The sequence below is a fragment of the Drosophila virilis genome, chromosome 4 (assembly GCF_030788295.1).
Source record: "Drosophila virilis strain 15010-1051.87 chromosome 4, Dvir_AGI_RSII-ME, whole genome shotgun sequence".
NCBI lineage: Eukaryota > Metazoa > Arthropoda > Insecta > Diptera > Drosophilidae > Drosophila > Drosophila virilis.
This window is the reverse complement of record NC_091546.1, coordinates 23,155,396-23,176,126: the sequence shown is the minus strand read 5'-3', so window position 1 is coordinate 23,176,126 and position 20,731 is coordinate 23,155,396. Positions and strand designations below refer to the sequence as shown.

Here is a 20,731-nt window from a genome sequence, read left to right as displayed (position 1 = left end):
CACAAAAACTCAAGAGCTTATAGCTCAAACTTGCAGCTCATAAAAATAAAAATTGGGCTAAAACAAAAATTTAATTGCAAATTTATAATCATATAATATTTAATTATATTTAGTACGCGAATCAAATTTTATTTTCTATTTATTTTGACCCTATTTAGAAAAACACTTTTTCGAACCAAAATGAATTCCAATTTGAGAAAAAATGTAGCTTTTTATAGTCTGACATTTTCAATATTTAAATATTATTATTGCATAAATAAATTATAAAAATGTAATTTAATTAAATTTAATTAACGAATTCAATTTTATTATAATTATAAAAATCATCCCGATTTGAGAAATAATCGTAACTTTATATAGTCTGATTCAAATATTTCAAATGTGATTCATTTCATTTCGAAATAATTCAAATTTCTAGAAAATTTCCAAAACAGTTTATTTATAAACAAGATCTATGAGAAATTTAAATAAAATGATAAATTAATACCGAATTCGAGTTAAACTCCAAAATAGACACTTCAGTTGGCAGGGCTTGCACAACTGTGTTATACCCTTTTTGTGCACACTTTTGTTGCGTACAGAGTATACAAATTTAAGTGATTCAGCGAGACGCCGTTCGCTGGCAAAGTTTCGCTTAAGTTGTCTGGGCAGCCAAGTGGCGGATGTGTTGTGTGTGTGTGTGTGTGTGTGTGTGGTGCTGGTGTTGATTGGGGGCAGGGTGGAATTGCTAGTGGTACCTGCTGCTTCCCCTCGTTCAGCCCAGCTCAGCCCTGGCCTGACACATATTCAGTCCGACTGGCAACTGGCACTCGGCAGTCGTCATTGCGCTTGGAAATCTTCTGTAACGAGTGAAAATTAAAATAAAAAGCGTTAACAGCCACGAAACTTTGCCTACTCATTTCTTTCTTTCATGCTTTATTGCTTTCTCCCTCCCTCTCTCTCTCGCTCTCTCCATCTGCCTGTACAGCCCTTTTAGTTCCGCTCCAGTCTGACTCCTGTTCCTTGGCATCTCTCGGGCTCTTCACGCGCTTCAGCCTCTCGAGCAGCATCTCGAAATAAATCTTTGAATGGCTTTAACATGTTTTCAGCGCAAGTTTCGTGCGGCCTTTCGCCTGCCCCCTGTGATTTATACATGCTAAATAATTTATTGGTTAACAAAAAATTTTCATTTCTCTATATTTCTTCTTCTACGACTTCTTCTTACACATGCTTGCAACATTTTTAGTGGCAGTAGGCTGTTCTATATAGTTTTTCTCTGCGTTTTGGCTGTTATACATATTTTATTTAGGTTCTGAAGTTTGATTTAAATATTAAGTTAAAACATTTCAACACTTAAGGTTAATTTTTATTTATGTGTTTAAATCGGTTTGAACATATAAAACAGTTTTTGAGACTTATTATATTGTAGCTCTAATATGTTTTCTGAACAATTTCGATTACAACACAATTTTGCTCAAATATTTAAATACAGAATATTCGACAAACCTATAACATTTTAAATATAGTACATGAATAGATTTACCATATTTGATATTGACATATTGGGCTTTCACAAATTCGAGCTCTTCCCAAATTGACGCATTTATTGTACAAATATTGCGCAGCTTTTTAGAATCTCCTTGGTTACAAAAGATATTTAACCGAAGTGCAGATTTTTATATTTTTTTTGGTTCTATTCAGTTGCTTAAAAATGTTGAAAAACTAACTAGAAATAAATAGAATGTGCTATTTCTAAATTAAATTAAAGCAGCTCTGACATTTTTATAACAATTATGTAATTGTTTGTAGTTCTTTTTTCTTTTGCCCAAAAGTTCAAATTTGTCAGACATAAATTTGATTATGTAATTCTACGATACGTAAATTCCAAAGCATATTTTTCATATTTGATTCATTTGAATAGATATTCCAAACATTTAATATTCATAGATTCCTCAAATGCATTGTAGCATCACAATTTTTAGCACACTCCACTGATTTCTCTCAGTGCATGCCGAAATACTTCAATGATATTCGATGAAATCGAAACGTTTTGCAACGATGATGACGGCAATGCATTGGTTTGCGTCTCACCATCTCAGTGCCACAGCATCTTGCAGCCCCCCCTCTGTTACCTGCAGCTTCCCCCTTGTCATCACTTTTACCCTGCCAACTTCAGGCAGAGCTCATCGCTCTTTGCGTTGACATGAGCGACAACTTGGACGTCGTCGTCGGCTCCATTTGAAACTTATTGCTCGCTGAGGCTGTCAGCAGACAACGTGGTTGAGACTTGGGCATGGGCAATGGAAACCCACAGTTTCTGGTATTTTTCTCCATTTATAAAAGATGACTGCAAATTCGATTTGACGTCATGTTTGCCAGAAGAAGTCATAACAGGGCCACAAGTTTCGTGTCTACCTCATTTATGGGATTTTCGACTGCTACTCGTTAACGAATAACACCAAAAGCGTATGCACTTTTATGACTAAGTATTATGGGTGTATTATAACTAGATTGGGTATGTCTCAGTCTCTAGCTCTGTCTACCTGTGCTTGCGGCCCAATGGAGCGTTGCATTTTTCGCTGACCGTGTCGCAGTTGTTGCACCTTCTGCTCTGAGCCGTTACTAATGAGAGGCAAACACTGTTGCCACGCCCCTGCAATAAGACTTACAACAATTTATTGAAATGTTAATGAGCAGCGCATTGAACGAGAGGGGCGTTCAAAGATTTTGAAGTGCAACTTAAAATAGCCATCATATTAACAATACACTCGATAGTTGCCGTACAATGGAAGATATTTATAGTTTAAGGAATAAAAGCTTTTAAAATAACTCAAATATATTGCAATTTGTTTGGGAAAAGCATGAGTTTAATAGAACAGATAACTTTTATTGGCACACTAAACTAAGCTCTCTAGTTCGACAGCAACTTTATTGTCATACGAATTCTGTAAATTAAAACAATTATGTGTGAAGGAGAAGGATTAGCTATTAGCTGTTCGTTTTAGGAAATCTTCACATTATGATCAATTAGTAAACTTCCCAACATTTTTGAAAATTTTATTTCAATTACAATAAAAAAAGAAAGCTATAAATTTAAAATTGTCTTTTGTTTTTAATGTTTATTGCATTGAAAGAAATATAGCATAGAATTGCTTGAAAATAAAAAAAGCATTTCTAAGGAACATTATTTCTTTATTCTATAAAAAATATTGTAGTATATGTTGGCTTTTGGTTAAGCAGTTGATTAAGCTTATTAGCCAACTGCAACAGAGGTTTACCAACAACATTTTACAAACATTTAAACCAAATATTTTTGAACTCAAATTTTGTTTGTGCCGCCCTCGCAGCGTGTTTGTTTTTCTCCCAAACCTGCGGGAAAACTATTCAAAAGTATTTTCTGCTGGTTTCGTGCCATAAAACTGGGCATGGTCGTCAATCAGTTTGAAATCAAAGAGTTGGTAACGAGCTGATTAGCGTGTTAACTGCGCAATTATTTTTGGTTATTTTTTTTTTGGATTTTGTTTTTGGAATTTGTCTGCCTGCCAAATGCTGTGCGGTGGATGCTGGCGAGCCGCTGATGGCTTGCCAGCCGGATAATGATATATGGCCATCGAAATGTCAAAATTAATAAGCGCTGATGGCTGTTTAATGAGCCGCCGTTAACGCTTGCGACACAAATTGAAACCGCTGTCACAGTGGTTGATCGCTGCGGTGGGTTAAAGGCTAATCCGTGGTGTCAGTTCTGCATAAGTTGGAATTTATCTAGTTTTTCGTGGAAAAAAACTTGTTGGCAACGAGACCTCACACGTGACATATTTAACTTATTTTTAATGGATTAACTCATCATTAGATGTGTCTTGAGTGTTGGAGATATACCGAAAACTCTCCTTACGGGCACTCCTCTTAGGCGGACAGCCATTATGAATCAGGATATATCCATAACTAGAGAGTTTCCGATGTACTAGAATTAATTATAATAAAATAAAATAAATGAAAACCCTTACGCTTAGTTGAGTGGAGTATTTTTTTTTTATATTATGAAAAGAATATTACATATATCGGAAGCTGATATTGAGTCTGTGTATTTTTCTACCGTTTGCCGAATTCTATCGCCTCGAGCTGATCCTGCTCCATAAGGACACGTAAATCGACATTCGAGGGATAATGCATGCCGCCAAAGAGGCGTTTCCAAAAGTTTCGTTTCTTGCGTGGACGTTCAATTGCAGCCTGTGAGCTGCTCGGATCGCAATTCTGATCACAGCAATTCGAGTTTGTGTGTAGCTGTGCGGGTTTCTGTTGTCTACGCAAAAGCGGCTCCTTAAACAGTCCAAGTTTTTTGAAGAAACCATTGTCTCTGCTTTCCAGCGGCCCTTCGACAACTACATTTTGTGCCAGCGGCGCTTTCGGCCTGATCTCCACTTGATAGTTCTCATTCACCAGGCTACACTTCTGTTCGATCTCCCTAATTTGCAGTTCCTGCGGAGCCCGCAGCCCAGACACTTCTTGTTTTTCGACTGATTTCAGCTTGCGTGCGGCTATGCGACGATACTCGACTAAATCCTGTTCAGAATTGCGAATGCGCAGGCCCTGTTGGTTCTTAAAGCTGGAGACGCTATCAATACGATTGAGACTTCCGCTGCTGTGATGCGAAAAATATTGAATTCCTTGCCGATTGCCAGCTGGATAGCATGAGAGGGCGCTTGAATGCGATCCTTGCTGCTGGCATGCTAGGGACCCATCCTCCTGCATTTGAAAATGAAATTAATTAAATATTTTTGAAACATTTGCAATAGCTACTAATTGCATAAACTCTGCATCTTTTTTATATTGCGAGAAAAAAGAAATGCTTGACTAAATTGATTTGCGTTACCGACTTATTAATTGAATTAAATGTTAGAAATATTTTGATTAAGTAATGCACATATTCTAAAGAAAATAAGGAACTTTTAAAGCGTAAAGCTTTAATATCTTGGGCCTTAACCAACAGATTTATCTAATCATATTTGGTAAATGACAGTCAACGACGTATATATGTTATAAACCGTAAAGCGGTCAATTAGAAATTAAAGTGCTTAATTAATTAATGGGGCTCATGAGCGACAGATATTGTTGGGTTGGCAGACCTGATTAAAACATGTTTTGCCCTGGAAGCTAAATCAGATAATACTCTATATATTCTAAACTGTACTGTAGTGCATCAAAATATTCTAATTTTCTCACCAGACTTATAATTGGTTTAGTCTCACAAAAGGACTGCGGTGCCAAGATACTTAAATTTTCCTGGTTCTGATACCAATAGTTGAAGCTCTGCGGAGGCTTCTGTGCCGGATAATCAATCCAGGCCTGCTGCTGAGCCCGAGCCAAGGATACAGCCTGTGCCTGCATCTGGGCCGTGTTGGTGGAGTTGAACGAGTTGTAGGAATTTAAGAAATTGTTAACGGGCTGCGTCTGCGACAGGCCATAATAATGGGATGTAGGTCTCGGCTGTGTTGGCTGCAATTGGGGCGCATAGGCATAAGTTGGTTGCCTGGAAGATCCTGGTGACACAAATGCTTGCTGCTGCTGTTGCTGTGGATAGAGTGTATTCACGAATTGTGCATTGGGATCAGGCATCGACATGGAATTATAATAACACCAACTGGGAATGTCTGGCTGCCACATGGTAAACTGGAGGTGGATAATGGTAAAACCAAAGATTAATAATGATATTTTCAGATTATAGCGCGGGCATTACTTACTTTAGATTTGTGAACTGCAGCCCAATATTAACGCCTTAGAATTTTGGTTTACCTTAGAACTTTATGACATTTGGTCGAAATACTTGCTAATGGGGCTTGAAGGGCGCCTGCGTGAGCAGAGGATGGGTTAAATTCGGGCCAAAATTCTTCAAACCCGGAATGGCCCCTTTTGGCGGCTGGGGCGCTGTTATCGGTAGATTATACATAGGTTTGATTGTAACTTATAATTTTTTTTTTTTGCTTTTATTTTTTATTTATGTACATCAACTGGGGACTGTTAACTATAAATTGAAGCAGTAGACAACACATGACAGGCTAGGCAAAGCCACCGGTTGCGTGGCTTCACTGTAGCTCGTTTTAAATGTATGGACCCCTTGTTTGTGACATATGCAAACATTTTTGATGAACCTAGCTGAGTAGCGTGCAGGAACCCCAAATTAACTGCGAGCGCGTTTACCTTGCCCCAAGCAATTCCCGGGCTACATTTTAATTGTTCATAATTTATGAACTTGTCGTCGTCGACGTCGACGTCGACATCATAAAAGCCCCGAAACATAAACAAACAAAATGTTATGCAATGGCACGCCCGCCCACCTGCAAAGGCAAACAATCTGTGCATAGAAATGAATTTCATTTTGTTGTCATTTGCTTTGCGTCGAACTGAACCCATCCTCCCAACACCTGGCACCTTACACGGCTTACCTTTCAGCTGGCGTGGGGTTGCTCGCTTAAGCAGACGTCACATTTTACTAATTAAAAGTTCAATGCGCAACATTTGCAGCAGCAGCAGCAGCAGCAGGAACAACAACAACAACAGCAACAACCAAATGGACAACAACAAGCACAACACCAATGACAATGACAAAGGGAATGAGGTGAACGAATAAAGGGAACAATAAAAGAGAACATTTGGCTTTTCGGGGAATGCCGAAGACTCAATGCACTCACTATTAGATATATATGGGCGAAACGCCTTATTCCTCTTCAATCTGTCTTTGAACCCAATTTTATACGCACATATAGAAATAATCACAAACAGGTAACGAAAGTTAAGGCAACTATAAAGAAAATTAATTCTTAAATAACTTAATCGGTAATCTAATCTCTGCAAAGAAACAAATATTTCTGTTTTGTTAATGTTTATCGATGGGATGTTATCGGAAAAGTTGTTAATAGATAAAATATGTATCGATAAGTATCGATTATTATATAAGGTTTTAATAATAAAGCAACATATAGAAAAAAGGACACACCTACATAGTCTTGGTGTAAAATCGATATTTATCAAGTATGAAGTTACATAGAAATATATAAATATGCTTTTATATTCAATTGCGCTTTCTACAAATCGTAAGACATTTCACGATGAACTGTTGGCATCCTCTGTAAGAGTATTAAAAACAAGAGCATAGTTAATTTATTTCAAGCGTTCTTTACTTGTCTCCCTTTTGTCTGGTTGAGTTGTCTGTCTGATTTCCGTTGCTGTTTGAAACCAGAGAATACGAAATCAGTTTTTAATTATTTAATTAATTGCGTAACGTTATGCAAATAACCATAGGGTAAATTTAATCAGACTTTTTTAAAAATCTTTACAATATTGGATTACATAAGACGTAATAGCGATACGATTGAAGCCAAGGAAAATAAATTGAAACACGTGTCAGAAAACTCAATGCAATTATTTATGGATTAAAGAAAAGTCCCAATTATAGTTGCATTTTATGCGCACATCAAAGTAATAAGTACTTTTGGGTGCTTGCTGTAAAGTACTCAAAGTATTGGATGCCACAAGCTTAAATCTTGGCGAACCACGATAGATCTTTAAATTGTACTCATTATGTATTTGGTTGTGCCAACTAATTACATTACATTTTAGCTACAAAATTTAACAACAACAAGAGCAGCAGCCACACACGCAGCGCACACACACACACACACAGCACAAACATAAAAACCACATAAAATCACCTGCGAGCTTTAACACGGAAACACCCACATTTTGCAGCCGTTGGTTGAGGCGCAAACGAACGTTTTATTTATGACCTCCCATGTAATATTTGAAGTAATATTTTTGATTTTTTATTTGGGGTCTTCTAGAGGTCGCAAGTGTTGACAACACCGCAACACCGCAGCGTCTGTCAGAGCGCATTCCAATACTGGCAAACCGAAAACAAGGGGGAATGTTGAGGATGGGGACACATTTGCTGAAGAATTGCCATTCAGTTAGATATTTTTCACGGCTATCTGCTCATAATTACCACACAAAATGTTTCACCTATTAAATGCAGCTTTTACAGCGCAAGGGGGCAAAAGAAATGTGTGTGTGTGTGTTCGAGAATAACATGATGAATGGCAATGTTTAACATGAAAAAGTTTTAATACCATTGCAATAGATGTGAACCATTTCTCCAATATTCCCTTGGTTGGTGAAAACTATTTTGCGCCATGTATTTTTAGCATTTTCCAATTTGTGGTACGTGCTCGGCGACCTTAAGTGTTCCCTGGTGTGCATTCAAATGGTATAGGATTGATAAAGGCAACATATCTCGGTGCCACCTCCATAAATTATGACGATTAATTGAATCGTTGCAGGGAGAAAAAAAAACTTGCCTTATGTAAAATAATGTTTTGAGTTTTATAATCAATGTTAAACACGAGTTTATTGCATAAAGTTTGTGGAATAATTATTGCTGTTTGATTAAAACTCTTACAAGTACTTTACAGCATTACGTTTAAGTTTAATAGACAATACACTCTAGAAGTACTTCACTGCCAGAAACTCAGCTACAATAATAAATTTATTCAATAACGTTTATTTTTGTAATATATTTCATTCAGCAATATACAAGTTAGCCGAATCAAGAAATACTATCATAAACATATTATTAACAACAATATAAGAGTATAAGACTTACGGTCTATCTAAATAAATGCGCAGTATTTGTATGAATATTGCAATTAATATAAATGCTTTAAGTTTATAAATATCTAATCGATAAGTATCGCCAAGCGAAGTGAAAAATATTAATTTTTCTATTTAATGATTTATGAAAATCGATACATATATCAACTTTTGAAAATCCTCATGTGCAACTGTTTTATAGGCTCATATTTCATTTATTCTCTGGTTTCAAACCCTTGCAAAATTTGTCATACCCTTTGTTGTCACCATTCTGACTACAGGCTACAATTACGTGCGTATATTTAAAAGTACATTAAATAACTCTGCCGCCCCTTTCGGGCCAAACAAATTACTTGACTGTAAAATAAAATGAATTCAAAATAAACAGCAGGCAGTCAGGAAAGGCTGTTGCCTTGGAAAATCAACCGAAACGAAATTAACGTGCATAAATCTAAATTAAATTTTGTTCTTCTCAAAAATAAAAGAAGCTAAATAACAGCAAATACTGTTAGCCAGGATAATTTGTGAAATTTGCTCTCAAGTGCCACGCCTACTCGTGCTGCCTATGAAGGGGCGGAAGCATCGAAGAAATGAGTAATGTCGTTTGTACTTAATTTGAATGACAAATGTCTCAGAGCCGTAAACGTATTTATTACGCTCACTGTCGCTTTTGTTTACGCAAAGGGGACGCTCCAAAGACGCACCCCTCCCCGTCCCACTGCCCTGTTCCCCCTGTTCACCCTGGTCATATTTCTTGTCAGTCGCTCAGCTGGTGCTTTTGTTGTTGCCTTCATTAATCGTCGCATACGCAAAGATTTAACAATATTTTGCTTAATTATGCAAAAGGCCAATTCCTTAAACAAATGCCAGGTTCTATTGATTTAAGTTCTTATTGAGCTTGTGTACGTACGTGAGTGTGTGTGTGTGTGTATTTGTTTGCTTGCATTTGTTGATTATGTGTTTATTTACACTAAGTCGAATGGTTTCTATGTCTCAGACTTTAGGTGCCAATTAGTATTTGGACCAACTATTTAATAGGTTGATTTGATATTTGATTTAAGTACTTTCTATTCTCTATTGCAGCATGGAAACCATGATTACCAGAAAATACAGATAAAAATGCCAGCGCAAATTTATTGGAAGACTAAACAAATTCGGGCAGTTTTGCTCGTGGTAAGTAATGCATCAATTCTTTTGCTTCTAATTGATTGTAAACATATATTCTTAGAAACTTTAAGCCAGTTTTCTAAGTTGCTTAAATTTCAGTCTTGATAATTTGCTCTTCTTTTAATGCTGCTTGTAAGATCCTGTTTCTATATCTATATAGGTGTTAAGATAATGCCTTGTAATATATAAATGTACCACAATTACTACTTAACCTTTAACAGGAGTTAGATTATTAACGCTGCATTGCCCTTTGATATTTCTTCGTATATTAATATTGCGGTCTAAAATTTAAGCATGATTTCCCTGCAGTAACCATTTGCCTGACCCTAACTGCAACTTAAATGTGGTCGAATAATCGTAAAAGTCAGTTGCCTCAAAAATTGTGTGACAATTATGAACCACAGTAATAACGTGGCCGTCAGAAGTCCAACCCTTCTCCTATAGCTGACGCAAATTCATAAATTTTAAAGCAGCTCATACAAAAAGGGACACGCATTAAATTTTCAAAAAAATGTAATAAAACATCAAATTACCAATAATTTAGACGACAGAGCAAGGTGGGCGGTATTGTGGGTGTGAACCCTTCTTTCTTTTTTTTTGGCCTTTGACTGGTTGCCTTGACTATGAAGGGGCGGGTGTGGGAATGCTCCAGACTCAAAGTCGAATAGCAACACGTGCCGCTTTGTGATTTCGGGCACTTTTTGTCGGCTTTGGCAACCCGTTGGCATTTTATAGCGCCAATGAAGCAGAAACAGATCCGGACACCAGTTTGGTAACCCCAATCCCAATTCAAATCCTAAATCTTACCCTGACTACGAGTTCAATGTATTTTGCTGGTCATTGGCTTACTGTGGTAAAGGGGGCCAAAAGGATTAGGCCATGTGGCTTGTAAACTGCTCTTTGTGTGTGTTTTTGTGTGCTTCCTTAATGTATGGGCGTGGCAGCGGCCATACAACTTGTTACTGTGCGCACATTACCATAATGTATTTTATCTGGCTGCTGACTTGTACGGCCCCCCAGTTAGAAATCACTTAAGACGCTCTGCTCTGTCCTGCCGCACCCCTCTGCCCCGCTACCCATAATCCCCAGAGCAACGACCCCTCAACCCGTCGCATCTTGCAACCTCTTTTAGCTTTAGTTCGTTTCAAATTACCCACAGTTTGGTTGACTGACTGCCTGAGCTGGACAGGTCAGGTCCAGTTTGTTTCCTTGGTGGTTGGCTGGCAACTAGCCTGTTTGAACAACCACATTCTCATCATTTTCGACTCTTTCTCTGTTTGTACGTTTTCCTGTCTGCATTTGTTTCGGCTTGCGTGAAATCGCAAAATCAATCAATTCGATTACGTATACGTAATATTTATAAATATTTAATGTTAAGCCTTATACGCATTTTTGCTTGCCTGCCTTCGATGCGTTACGTTACGATTCGATGTTATGTAAATGACATTGTCTACAGCGGCGGGCGAGAGAGAGAGAGGGTAAGAGAGAGAGAGAGGAGTATGTGTGTGCTGTGTTTTATGTATTGCCCGCTGTAACGTTTATTCTGGGCTCCTCGAAATGGTTTCGATATGTTAATAAGTAATGTTAAGGCAAGTTATGGCATATCCTCAAATTTTCTGAGCTCATTTGGGATATTGCATACATATAGCCACATACATATATATCTAAATATGTGTGTATGTATTTTGGGTAGTCTATTCAATTGTAGTTCGACAATTTGAATGGTTATTATGCCCCTGACAACGGGTATTGTAATTTCGTTACAAACTGAGCAAGGCATTGAAAGATAACAGGGAAAAGATACACACAATATGTCTCTTTAGGTTCGATCATAATTATGACTATGTTGCTCAAGCATATCTGATGATATTCTTCTTATAGTACCCATGTCAAATAAACGGCTACAATTATTATAACAAGAGGAAGATTGATTGCATTTTGCTTAGCTGCAACAAAGAATTTCAGCTTATGTAATTTATTAAATAATTGAATACATTCTCTTTCTTTATCATTTTTGGTTTATCCCGGCTTATCGCCTATTTTCCACACTATAGATTGAATATTTTCCTGTTCTTCGTGATAAGGGAAAATATTTGTTACATTTGTCCTTACGCTTGAAAATTTTCCTTTCTTCTTTAAAATACTTTATTGCGGATTATTTTGCAAAATGTTTTGTGCTAAACATTTACAAAGCAACTGAAAGGATTTAATAAAAGCCCGCACTCCAATCCAGAGTTAATTGTACACATAAATACTATTTTTTTTTTACGATTTACTCTTAGCTATTGAAGTCAGTGACGACTTTTTTGAAACTTGAAATTATATATTTAAGAGCATTAAAATGTTCTATTGATATTTAATGGAGCTCTAAAATTGAGAGATTTGCAATGCGTTTGACCTTATTTGGCTCTGAAACTATTTCGTTCGATTTTGGTTGACCAAATTTAGTTGGATTTTCAACTGTTTTTAGCAGTTCATAAAATATGTGAGCATTTGTTGTACCCCATCCCCCGATCGGGGTTTCCTCCCCGAGCCCGCTTTATAGTGGCTGGCATATTTAAACTGCATTTTTTTTTGAGTTGGTTTTCGCTTTTGAACTTTATGCAGTAGCTTTTAAATAAATGCTCCACTTTTTTGCGAATCTACCAACGTGAAAAAAGATTGTTTAATTGTTTTAAAATATTTGTGGGCATGTGTGAGGTGGGAAGAGCCAAGAGGCGGTTGATGGTGTGTGTGCTGTGTGGCGTAGGGTAAACTGAACTGTGTTCTTGCTTTTTATTTGCGCAAATAATTTATGCATGTGTTGCCTTTGGCCTTGCTTCCCAGAGCTACTGTGTGGTGTTATCGAGGATTGCTATTGGAATGGGAAATGACTGCAAAAGTCAAATTGTGAGGTTTACCATTTGGGTTTTTTGTCCTCTAGCTGGAAAACACAATGGCGTTTGATAATGGGAATGGAAATGCGAAGCAGCGAATTTGTTTTGATTTTTTAATTTATGTGTGTACCTTTCGAACAAAATTGATGTCTCTGGTAACAGGTAAAATAATACCTAGGTTATAATTAATAATAGCTAAAAAAAAAGAAATATTTGTGCTTTTTAATCAGAAATTGTGTGTGGAAGAATATTTCATATCATTCGCAGAAATCAAAAAATATGTAATTAAAATGTATTTAAAAAAATGTCCTGTAATAAGGAACAAATTTTAAGCATTGTTATGAAAATACATTTTTACTACCATATATGCTACATTATAGATATTTTCAATCATAATTGAAATATTCCAGTGTTATTTGTGATATGCTAACGAAATTTAAATCAAAATATATATTGAAATATTTGACAATCTTTGTTTTGTAATAAAAAAAAATGTGGGAAAATGAAGAGAATTCAGTAGCTTTGTTTGTTTTTCATTTCTTTTAAAAAGCCACATTGAAAGAAAGAGAAACGAGTAAATACATTTTGATAATAAATAATTAGCTGAGCATTATAATCAACTTAATAAATGGGTAAATTCGTGTCGTTCACAGACTTGAGTTAGTTAATCACAGCTCTATCATATTTAGAAATTGGGGGAAATCATTCGAACTGTTGAGCCAGCATTTGGTGGCAACCATTTGCGTCTGACATACGAATATGGGTCATCAAAATGTTGTCCATGGCTCAACAGTTGAGAGTCATACGAAAATCGCATGACAGTTTCACGCATCGCTATCGCCATCTCACGGACTGCAAATTGCTTCGTATTAATCAACGTCGGGGCAGGACCCGCACATGCCGCAGGTCCTGTCCAACACACTGGCCACCAAATGTGTGTTCTGTCGGTTTGTTCAGTTCTCTCTCTATGTGTGGGTGTGCGTAGGTGTGGGTGTGTGCGTGCTTGTTGGTGCGTAATAATTGCTTGGCCATAGGCTCAGCGTCAACTTCACAAATACACTTGCACACACACACACATACACTCACTCACAGACACACATGCCGTGCACACACGCACACCCACCTGCCATAGATAGTTCGTGTTAGTCAGTCATGTGATTAGCCGTACACATATACGAGTGCGAATAGTTGTGCTTGCGTGTATTCGTGTGTGTTTGTGGGTGTGTGTTAATACATATGCATGTGTGGATAGCCGCCTTGGTGTCCTGGAGCCTTTAGCCTAGGGAGTGCACGAAATTATGCGGAAATTGTTGCATATTTAAGTGGGCACGCGTGAACAAATGTTAAAAACTTGCGCTTGTTTTGCGTAGACGTGTGACAGAACATTTTAAGCGGTCTGCCATAAAAGTTGATTGTATGAGATTTTCGTTTAAAAGTGTGGGAAAAAACAAGAAGGTATTAGAGCAAGATTATGATAAAGGCATATATGTTGAAGCCTCTATCATAATATATGTCAGTTAGAGTTGTGATAAAATATACAAGCATAATGCGGAAAATGGTTTTCAGCAAACAATTACGTTGTTGAATTAGAAATGTATTTTAATTTAATTATTTCATTCTGTTCTTACAGCTTTCTGAGAAAAATGTGTGCCTCTGCCCATTTTGTTCTTTCCCCAACCTTATTTATTGCTCTTTTAAACCCTCCTTAATGCCATAGAATATCAAAATGATTGCTCTAAGGAAACACAGCGTACAATTTATGTAGTGTTGTAATTGATCATTGTCTCTTTGCATTTCCTGTGAAGTGCAATATAATTGATTTAAACCAATTACCCAGGTTCTGATTTGCCAACAAATCTCGGCCACAATTCAATAACTGAGCAAAACCAAAAACTCAACCCCAAACAAACTGAGCAAATTCAACCGCAAAGAGCACATTTCAACTTGAATTTAACAAAATGATAAATTAATTTTCGCAATTGTAGCTGAAATTGAAATGCATAACTTAGTTTATTTTTGTTGTTGCTGTTATTCTGTTTCTGTTGCCTTTGAAATCATTTGACCGGTGCACAAAAACTTTGAGTAATTGCCAAAAGAAAAGCGCGCTGAATGAATAAAGCCAAAATGAGAGCAGCTAGCAAAACCAAACCAGAAAAGCATAAACTGAACTCAGTTTGTTAGATTGTTGTATTACCCATAGAATACGAGCATAGGTATGTATATATATATATATATATATATAGGTTTCTTTCCCCTGGACTTGTAACAAAGCCAAACTCAACTATTATTGGCACGTTAAGAGGCAGCTGAAGAGGGGGCGTGGGCGAGAGAATGGAGGAATGGCTTTAGTTAGGGTCAACTTAACACACACATACACACGCACACACACACACACACACACATATGGAGGCGCATACACTCGCAGCAGCGAAACAATTGCTAATGTACGAAATATTTCATGATTCTGCAGTTGGTTTTTCTTATTATACCCCGTACTCGGCAAACGGGTGTTATCAGCCACACCATATAAAGTACATGAGCTAAGAAATGCGTAAAATATTTCTACAAAAGCGATATAATATATATTGGAATATAATTGTGTCCATATAAAATATAGGTCTTGGTCTTTAAATGAGACCAAGCCTTTCTTACTATAAGCCTTATGATATTTTGAAATCAGCTGTTATGCATATGTGTATTAACGTGCACATGTACGTATGTGAGTACAGGATATTCCCTAGTCATGCATTCACGACTAGACCATATTTATTTCTTCATATTTTTCTTAGCTGACTTTGCTTTATGCCACACTACACTTGCATTCTTTTATTCATTCATTTCATTCAGTTTGAGTTTAGTTTCTGTTCCCCACAGTTCTGGACTGTTCTCAATTCTGTTCTACACTCTTTGGGTTCACTTCTTTCGTTCATTTACAGCTGTGTTCAGTTTGTTTGTTGCCGGCTCTTTTCCACAACAGTCACACATACTCGCACACCAATACAATGGCAAAGGCAATACTAAAGTGACGCGGTCTTGCAACTGTGGCATTGTTTAGGGGGTATGTGGAAGCGGGGTTGGAGTTTTGGGGCATGTTGGGTTGGATGTAATGAGGGATGTTGAACTGTTTGCTTGGGGCGGGTGGGGCTAGTTGGCAACGGCGACGTTCGCAACAATGCATTCAATGGGTCTCAGTGACCAATGCGCTAAAAAAAAAAATTGGTCTTATTAGTTCAAGACATTTGCTAGGACTCTTAGAAGCTGGTTCTTAATGCAATTAAGAAACTATTAATAGTTCGGGATAGAGTAAGTTACATTTCTTAAGCCGAATTGAATGCAGTTTTTCCACGAAATGGTTAACAGGCTGATGCTTAGACTAATTAATAATTAAAGAATAATGGGAAAAAGTATTGCTTTTATGGAAAGAGTCAGGAAAGGCGAAAGAATTGCATTGGTCATAAAACTTATTACACTGATTCAAAATATAGTTAACAAACAAATATTTAAGACTAGTTTAGTTGGTGAATCAATCTTTTCTCTAAATCGTTGAATATTTTTGTTTCCATCTTGTGTCTCGAAGCATAGCAGCCGCCCCATTTAGTATACATATTATTGATCTGTATTAACAATCGAGACGATATAGCCATATTCTGTCTGTCTGTTTTTCTATTTGCCCCTCCGCACATAAATGTGCTTGCTTGTTAAGAATCAACATAATAATTGATGTGACTCCTGCAGAGTCCTACAAATAAATGAAAGGGATAAAAATAATATTATATGATCTGTGATATTTTTTAAACAAAATTAAAAGAAACCAACTTATAATAAAAGCAACTATTTTGATAACTACATTTTTGTGCATATATTGTCAAACATTTTCTATAGAAAAACTCTTTTAACATAAAACGCTTCAGAGTTCCATGTCCATGTCCATTTTCCTTTGTCCACACAGCACATCTCCCAGCATGCTCACATGCCTCACAAAGTTGCATGTAGGTCATTCCACAAGAAAAAATTAATGATTTACTTTTGCAACTTTTGTGAATAGTTCTTATTCTCATTCGAGTGCCAGTCACAGTGGGGAGAACAGTCATCTAATAGCCTGGCAACAACAATAGTAGTTAGGGCTACAATATATGTATGTACATCTATATATATGTATATATTGTATATATTTTTGCTTATGTGTGTACATAGCACGCCAAAAAGAAACGCGCTGTAATGAGACTTGTCCATTTGTGGTAATTAATTTTAATGTTGAGCAGCGACAACGTTGGCAATTCTGTCGACCACAAAGCGATGTCAATGGACATTGGGCGTCGTCATTTGTGCGGGTCGTCAATGGTAAACCCAAAAAAAAAAAAAAAAAAATAATACAAAAACCAAAAAAAAAAAGCTGAAAAACTGAGCAGCCGCAACGACAAATTGAAATTAGAAAATGGCGAACAGCCAACTTGGCAGCTGAAAATGGTAACTGTCTCGTTTCGGCCACTGCTGCTGGATTATTTCTATTCGACTGAGGGAGGGCTACACTAATTAGTTCTGGCTGTGAACCAGAGCACCTGCACAGTGCCTTCATAATTAATGTAAAATTAAATTACAACAAAAAATGAAAAAAAAATAAAATGAAATATAAATTCCCAGCTAGTTGACTTTTTCCAGTCATAATCATATATTTATTCATATATATAAATATATGTATGGTTTTTTTTTTTTTGCCCATTCATGTCGTCAAGATTTAATCTTGGTATCAATTTGTCGAAGTGTGTGTTACACTTCATGTATAAAAAATGGTTGCCTTGCGTGCCGTTGGATTTTCGTCGGCAATGAAGGACATGAAAGCCTTTTGTTGTAAATGGGGCAGGTCCGACTAGAAAAATTTCCCTTTTGCCCTCAAGCTTATTGTTGTTGTTGCTTAGTTTTTTTTTTTGTGCGTTTTGTGTGCGCTTCGCTAGTATTTCTTCACCCATTTCTTGAGTGGATTTATTGTTACGTGTAGTAAATATTTTTCTTACCCATTGTCGTATACCGTTACTTTCTTCAGGCTCCTCGTTCTGCTGCCATTTTCAATTTGACTTTGCGACCAAGGTTTTGCGTGTGCCGCCTGTTTTTTTGGTTTCTTTGCTTATCCTCGTATTTGTCTATCTGTCCTACCATCTATGTGCTTGTACCTCTGTCTATCTGTCTGGGCCCGATATTTGTTTGTTTGTTTGCTCGGTTGTTTGTTAGGTTGTTTTGTTGAGTTGAGGGCGTGTTAATGGCCTAGGCGTACGAGTGCTTGACATGTTTTGCGGTGAGTGTTGTGCGAGGAACTCAAAAGAATGATGAATAAGACGAAGGCATAGCAAGCGAAGATGTACTATTTGTTGTGATGATTAATGCTAGAAGGGAGCTGGTGTGAAGTTAAGCTTTTAGTAGGTTCTCCTGTGGGTTTGTGTAATACAGAGAAATTGAACAGCACGAACATAAGATGATTGAAATGCTAAAGTATAGTTTTTTTTTAAGAGAAAGATAACTGTAGTGGAGTTTTAAATGAAGGTTGCAGCGTGATAACAAATTTCAATAGCAAAGAATGTGCAATATTTTTCGCATTACATGAAAATTGCATAGAAAGGCTTTGTTGTTGAGGGAAGGCAAACGAGTAAGATAAAAAAAAAATAATTATAAAAATATAAAAAATGTAAAAAACAAAGATATATTTGGTTTTCATATATGAATTCATGCTCTTTTAAATCAATATTTGAATCCCAGTGCGAATAACGTAAATTTCGAAAAGTATTCGAGTGATTCGCGTTTAAAGAGGTTGAATTTAAATTCAAAGGCTGACAATTAAATTGTTTCTTAATAGAAACGCAAGTCTACATTGTGTTCAAGCCATCTACAAATCAATTATTAAATTTAAACATTTTAAATTCCAGCGAACGTTTCAGATGATGCTAATCGCGAATTTTCAAGAGAGTTTAAGCATTTCACTGTTCAACGAGCCATTAATAAATTCAAATAGTCTACATGAAAACTTAATTTCACGTGCTCTCTCACACCAACTCCAAAAAACACACCAAGTGTTTCCGCTCGTACGCCACCCTGTAGTTCCATTGGTTTGGTTTGGGAGCACGTCATGTTGCCCGTTGCCACTTGAAATGTTGGTCCTTTGGCCAAATGGCACGTACCAAATACAAGAACAACAAATGCTGCTCTCTCTTTTTGCCCCACTGCCCCTGCCCTTACATTTCTTTTTTTTTTATGAACTCGAATTTGTAACACTCTTTTGTAATCCATTCGTGGGGTCGCTTGGACTATGTGAGCCGATCGGGCGACAGAAATTCGTCTCATCGCACTTGTCTGGCTATCTTCATGTTGCCATCGACTCCGTTTCTGTTGCCTTCCTTAACTATCCTGTGAAATTCGTGCATTTTATTTCAATTTCATTTCGATTCCATTTTTGAGTTAATGACTGCAGGACATGCAAAGCAGCACGACAGCCCATGCTTTCCTCCACTTTTATTTTTTTTTCGTGAAGACTTTTAGCCCCATCTTTGTTATTGTCAGTCAATGTTCTCGTTTTTCACGCCCGCATCCCTCGCGGTACCCACCACATGCCAATTGATTACTTGCGCCTTTGGCTTGCTATCGATGATATTTATTGACAAACTTTTTGGCATCGAATAAATATGCGCTGCTTTATGTATACATTTTTTTTTTGTTCTCAGCTACATAAAGTTCAGGCTGGGGTTATGGCCGTTTGTTTTTGGCTACTAAATATGCATGAGTCATGCATAGAAATATTTTAAATGAGCTCTTGAGTTTTGCAGTTTAAAGTGGAAGGCGACATTTGTATATAGGGTGTTAATACCAAATGTCGATAGTTTCTGTTGAGCTAGAAAAATATAGTAAATTTGTAATATTATTTAGTTAATGATTTTTGAAAATTTGTTTTAGATATTCGGAAAAACCAAAAAGATGTTGATATGTTCAAATTATAAGTTGCATTAAAATGTTTCCATTTACATGACTGTGATTAACTTATTTGTTTTTATTTGTTTATTTTTTTTTATTTATTATAGTGAGCGTAAATACCCTGTGGTATTGGAAAGAAATGATCATTATTATTTATACATAACAAAATAGTATTTGTGCTTAAAATATAGTCTAATATATAATGGCTTGTTGATCAATATTTTATATAGTACAATGTCAAAAGGTTTACTCTCCCAACATTTTGCAAACAGTTGCGAATCTTATGTGAATCCCAAAAATGTGCTTTAATTATTTACCGTATGTAGTTGAAGGCGAATTGCTGAAATATTTACATTTCAATATATTTGTTAAGCACTTTAATTTGATTAGCTAGGAATAGTTAGGTCCTTAGAGCAATTGGTCCTATTAAAGAGTTTAATTACTCAAATAAAGTATCTTTTCGCCAGCTAACAAGTACCCTTTTTCACATAAAAAGCACAATAAAGTGCGTGCAGAATATCTTGACATTAGCTACAACCTAGAACAGCTGCTCTAACCTAACCCAACGAGCTTTGTTGCACCATAAACCGACTGAGGGTAGCAAACAGGGCTAAAACCGTAAAAAAACACACACATACACACACACACACAAGTTACAATGCAAAGTTGGGGGTCAGACCAAATGGGAAACCTTAGCAGTTGGGAGCGATAAAGCGACGTAGGTCGAGACGAGCTGCAAACCGGAAACAGTTAACAACGGCTAAGCCCTTGGCCACTTACGGCTGTTAAATGGCATTAGACAGCGACTGCGACTGCGACTGTGACTGTGACTGTGAATGTGTCTGGAGGCGTGGTTGTGCCGAGAGGGTGTGCAAGAGGTGCGAATTTTATTTTTGTACGCGCTGCTTACGTCATTTAAGCCATTTTAAATACATATACGATATTTGTGTATTTTTAGATAGAGCAGCCAGGGATGCTAGGGCTAAACTGACATTTGACCTATGCAGCATGTGTGTTAAGTGCTGCCATCGAAAATTAATGACAAAGTAATGTCAGTCAAATGGATAGACAGGCCCCGACAGACAGACCGACAGACTGAGAGACGAACTTACCAG

General features: G+C 36.9%; 2 protein-coding genes across 6 annotated transcripts in view; one reads left to right on the top strand and one right to left on the bottom strand.

The window, feature by feature from the left end:
• nolo (no long nerve cord) overlaps positions 1–20,731 on the top strand; it is an 86,330-nt gene that overhangs the window by 5,412 nt on the left and 60,187 nt on the right. For all 5 annotated transcript variants that reach the window (XM_002051031.4, XM_032437681.2, XM_070209390.1 and 2 more), the window contains one exon: positions 9,703–9,792. In XM_002051031.4, coding sequence (XP_002051067.2) covers positions 9,739–9,792 — 54 coding nt within the window. In that variant the 5' untranslated portion in view covers positions 9,703–9,738. The remainder of the gene's footprint in view (positions 1–9,702; positions 9,793–20,731) is intronic.
• LOC6628783 (uncharacterized) lies at positions 3,992–5,995 on the bottom strand. The gene is made up of 3 exons (XM_002051030.4): positions 5,718–5,995; positions 5,200–5,646; positions 3,992–4,722 (listed from the first exon to the last, which is right to left on the bottom strand). Exons 2-3 carry the CDS (start codon positions 5,638–5,640, stop codon positions 4,069–4,071), a joined length of 1,095 nt encoding a protein of 364 aa, XP_002051066.2. The 5' UTR covers positions 5,641–5,646; positions 5,718–5,995; the 3' UTR covers positions 3,992–4,068.

Bases quoted from the DNA above. Each gene is read 5' to 3' on its own strand.
- LOC6628783 (XM_002051030.4), bottom strand. From the start codon at position 5,640: ATGTGGCAGCCAGACATTCCCAGTTGGTGTTATTATAATTCCATGTCG. The intron at 4,723-5,199 runs GTGAGAAAATTA...TTTCAAATGCAG, and splicing joins CTAAACCAATTATAAGTCTG to GAGGATGGGTCCCTAGCATG.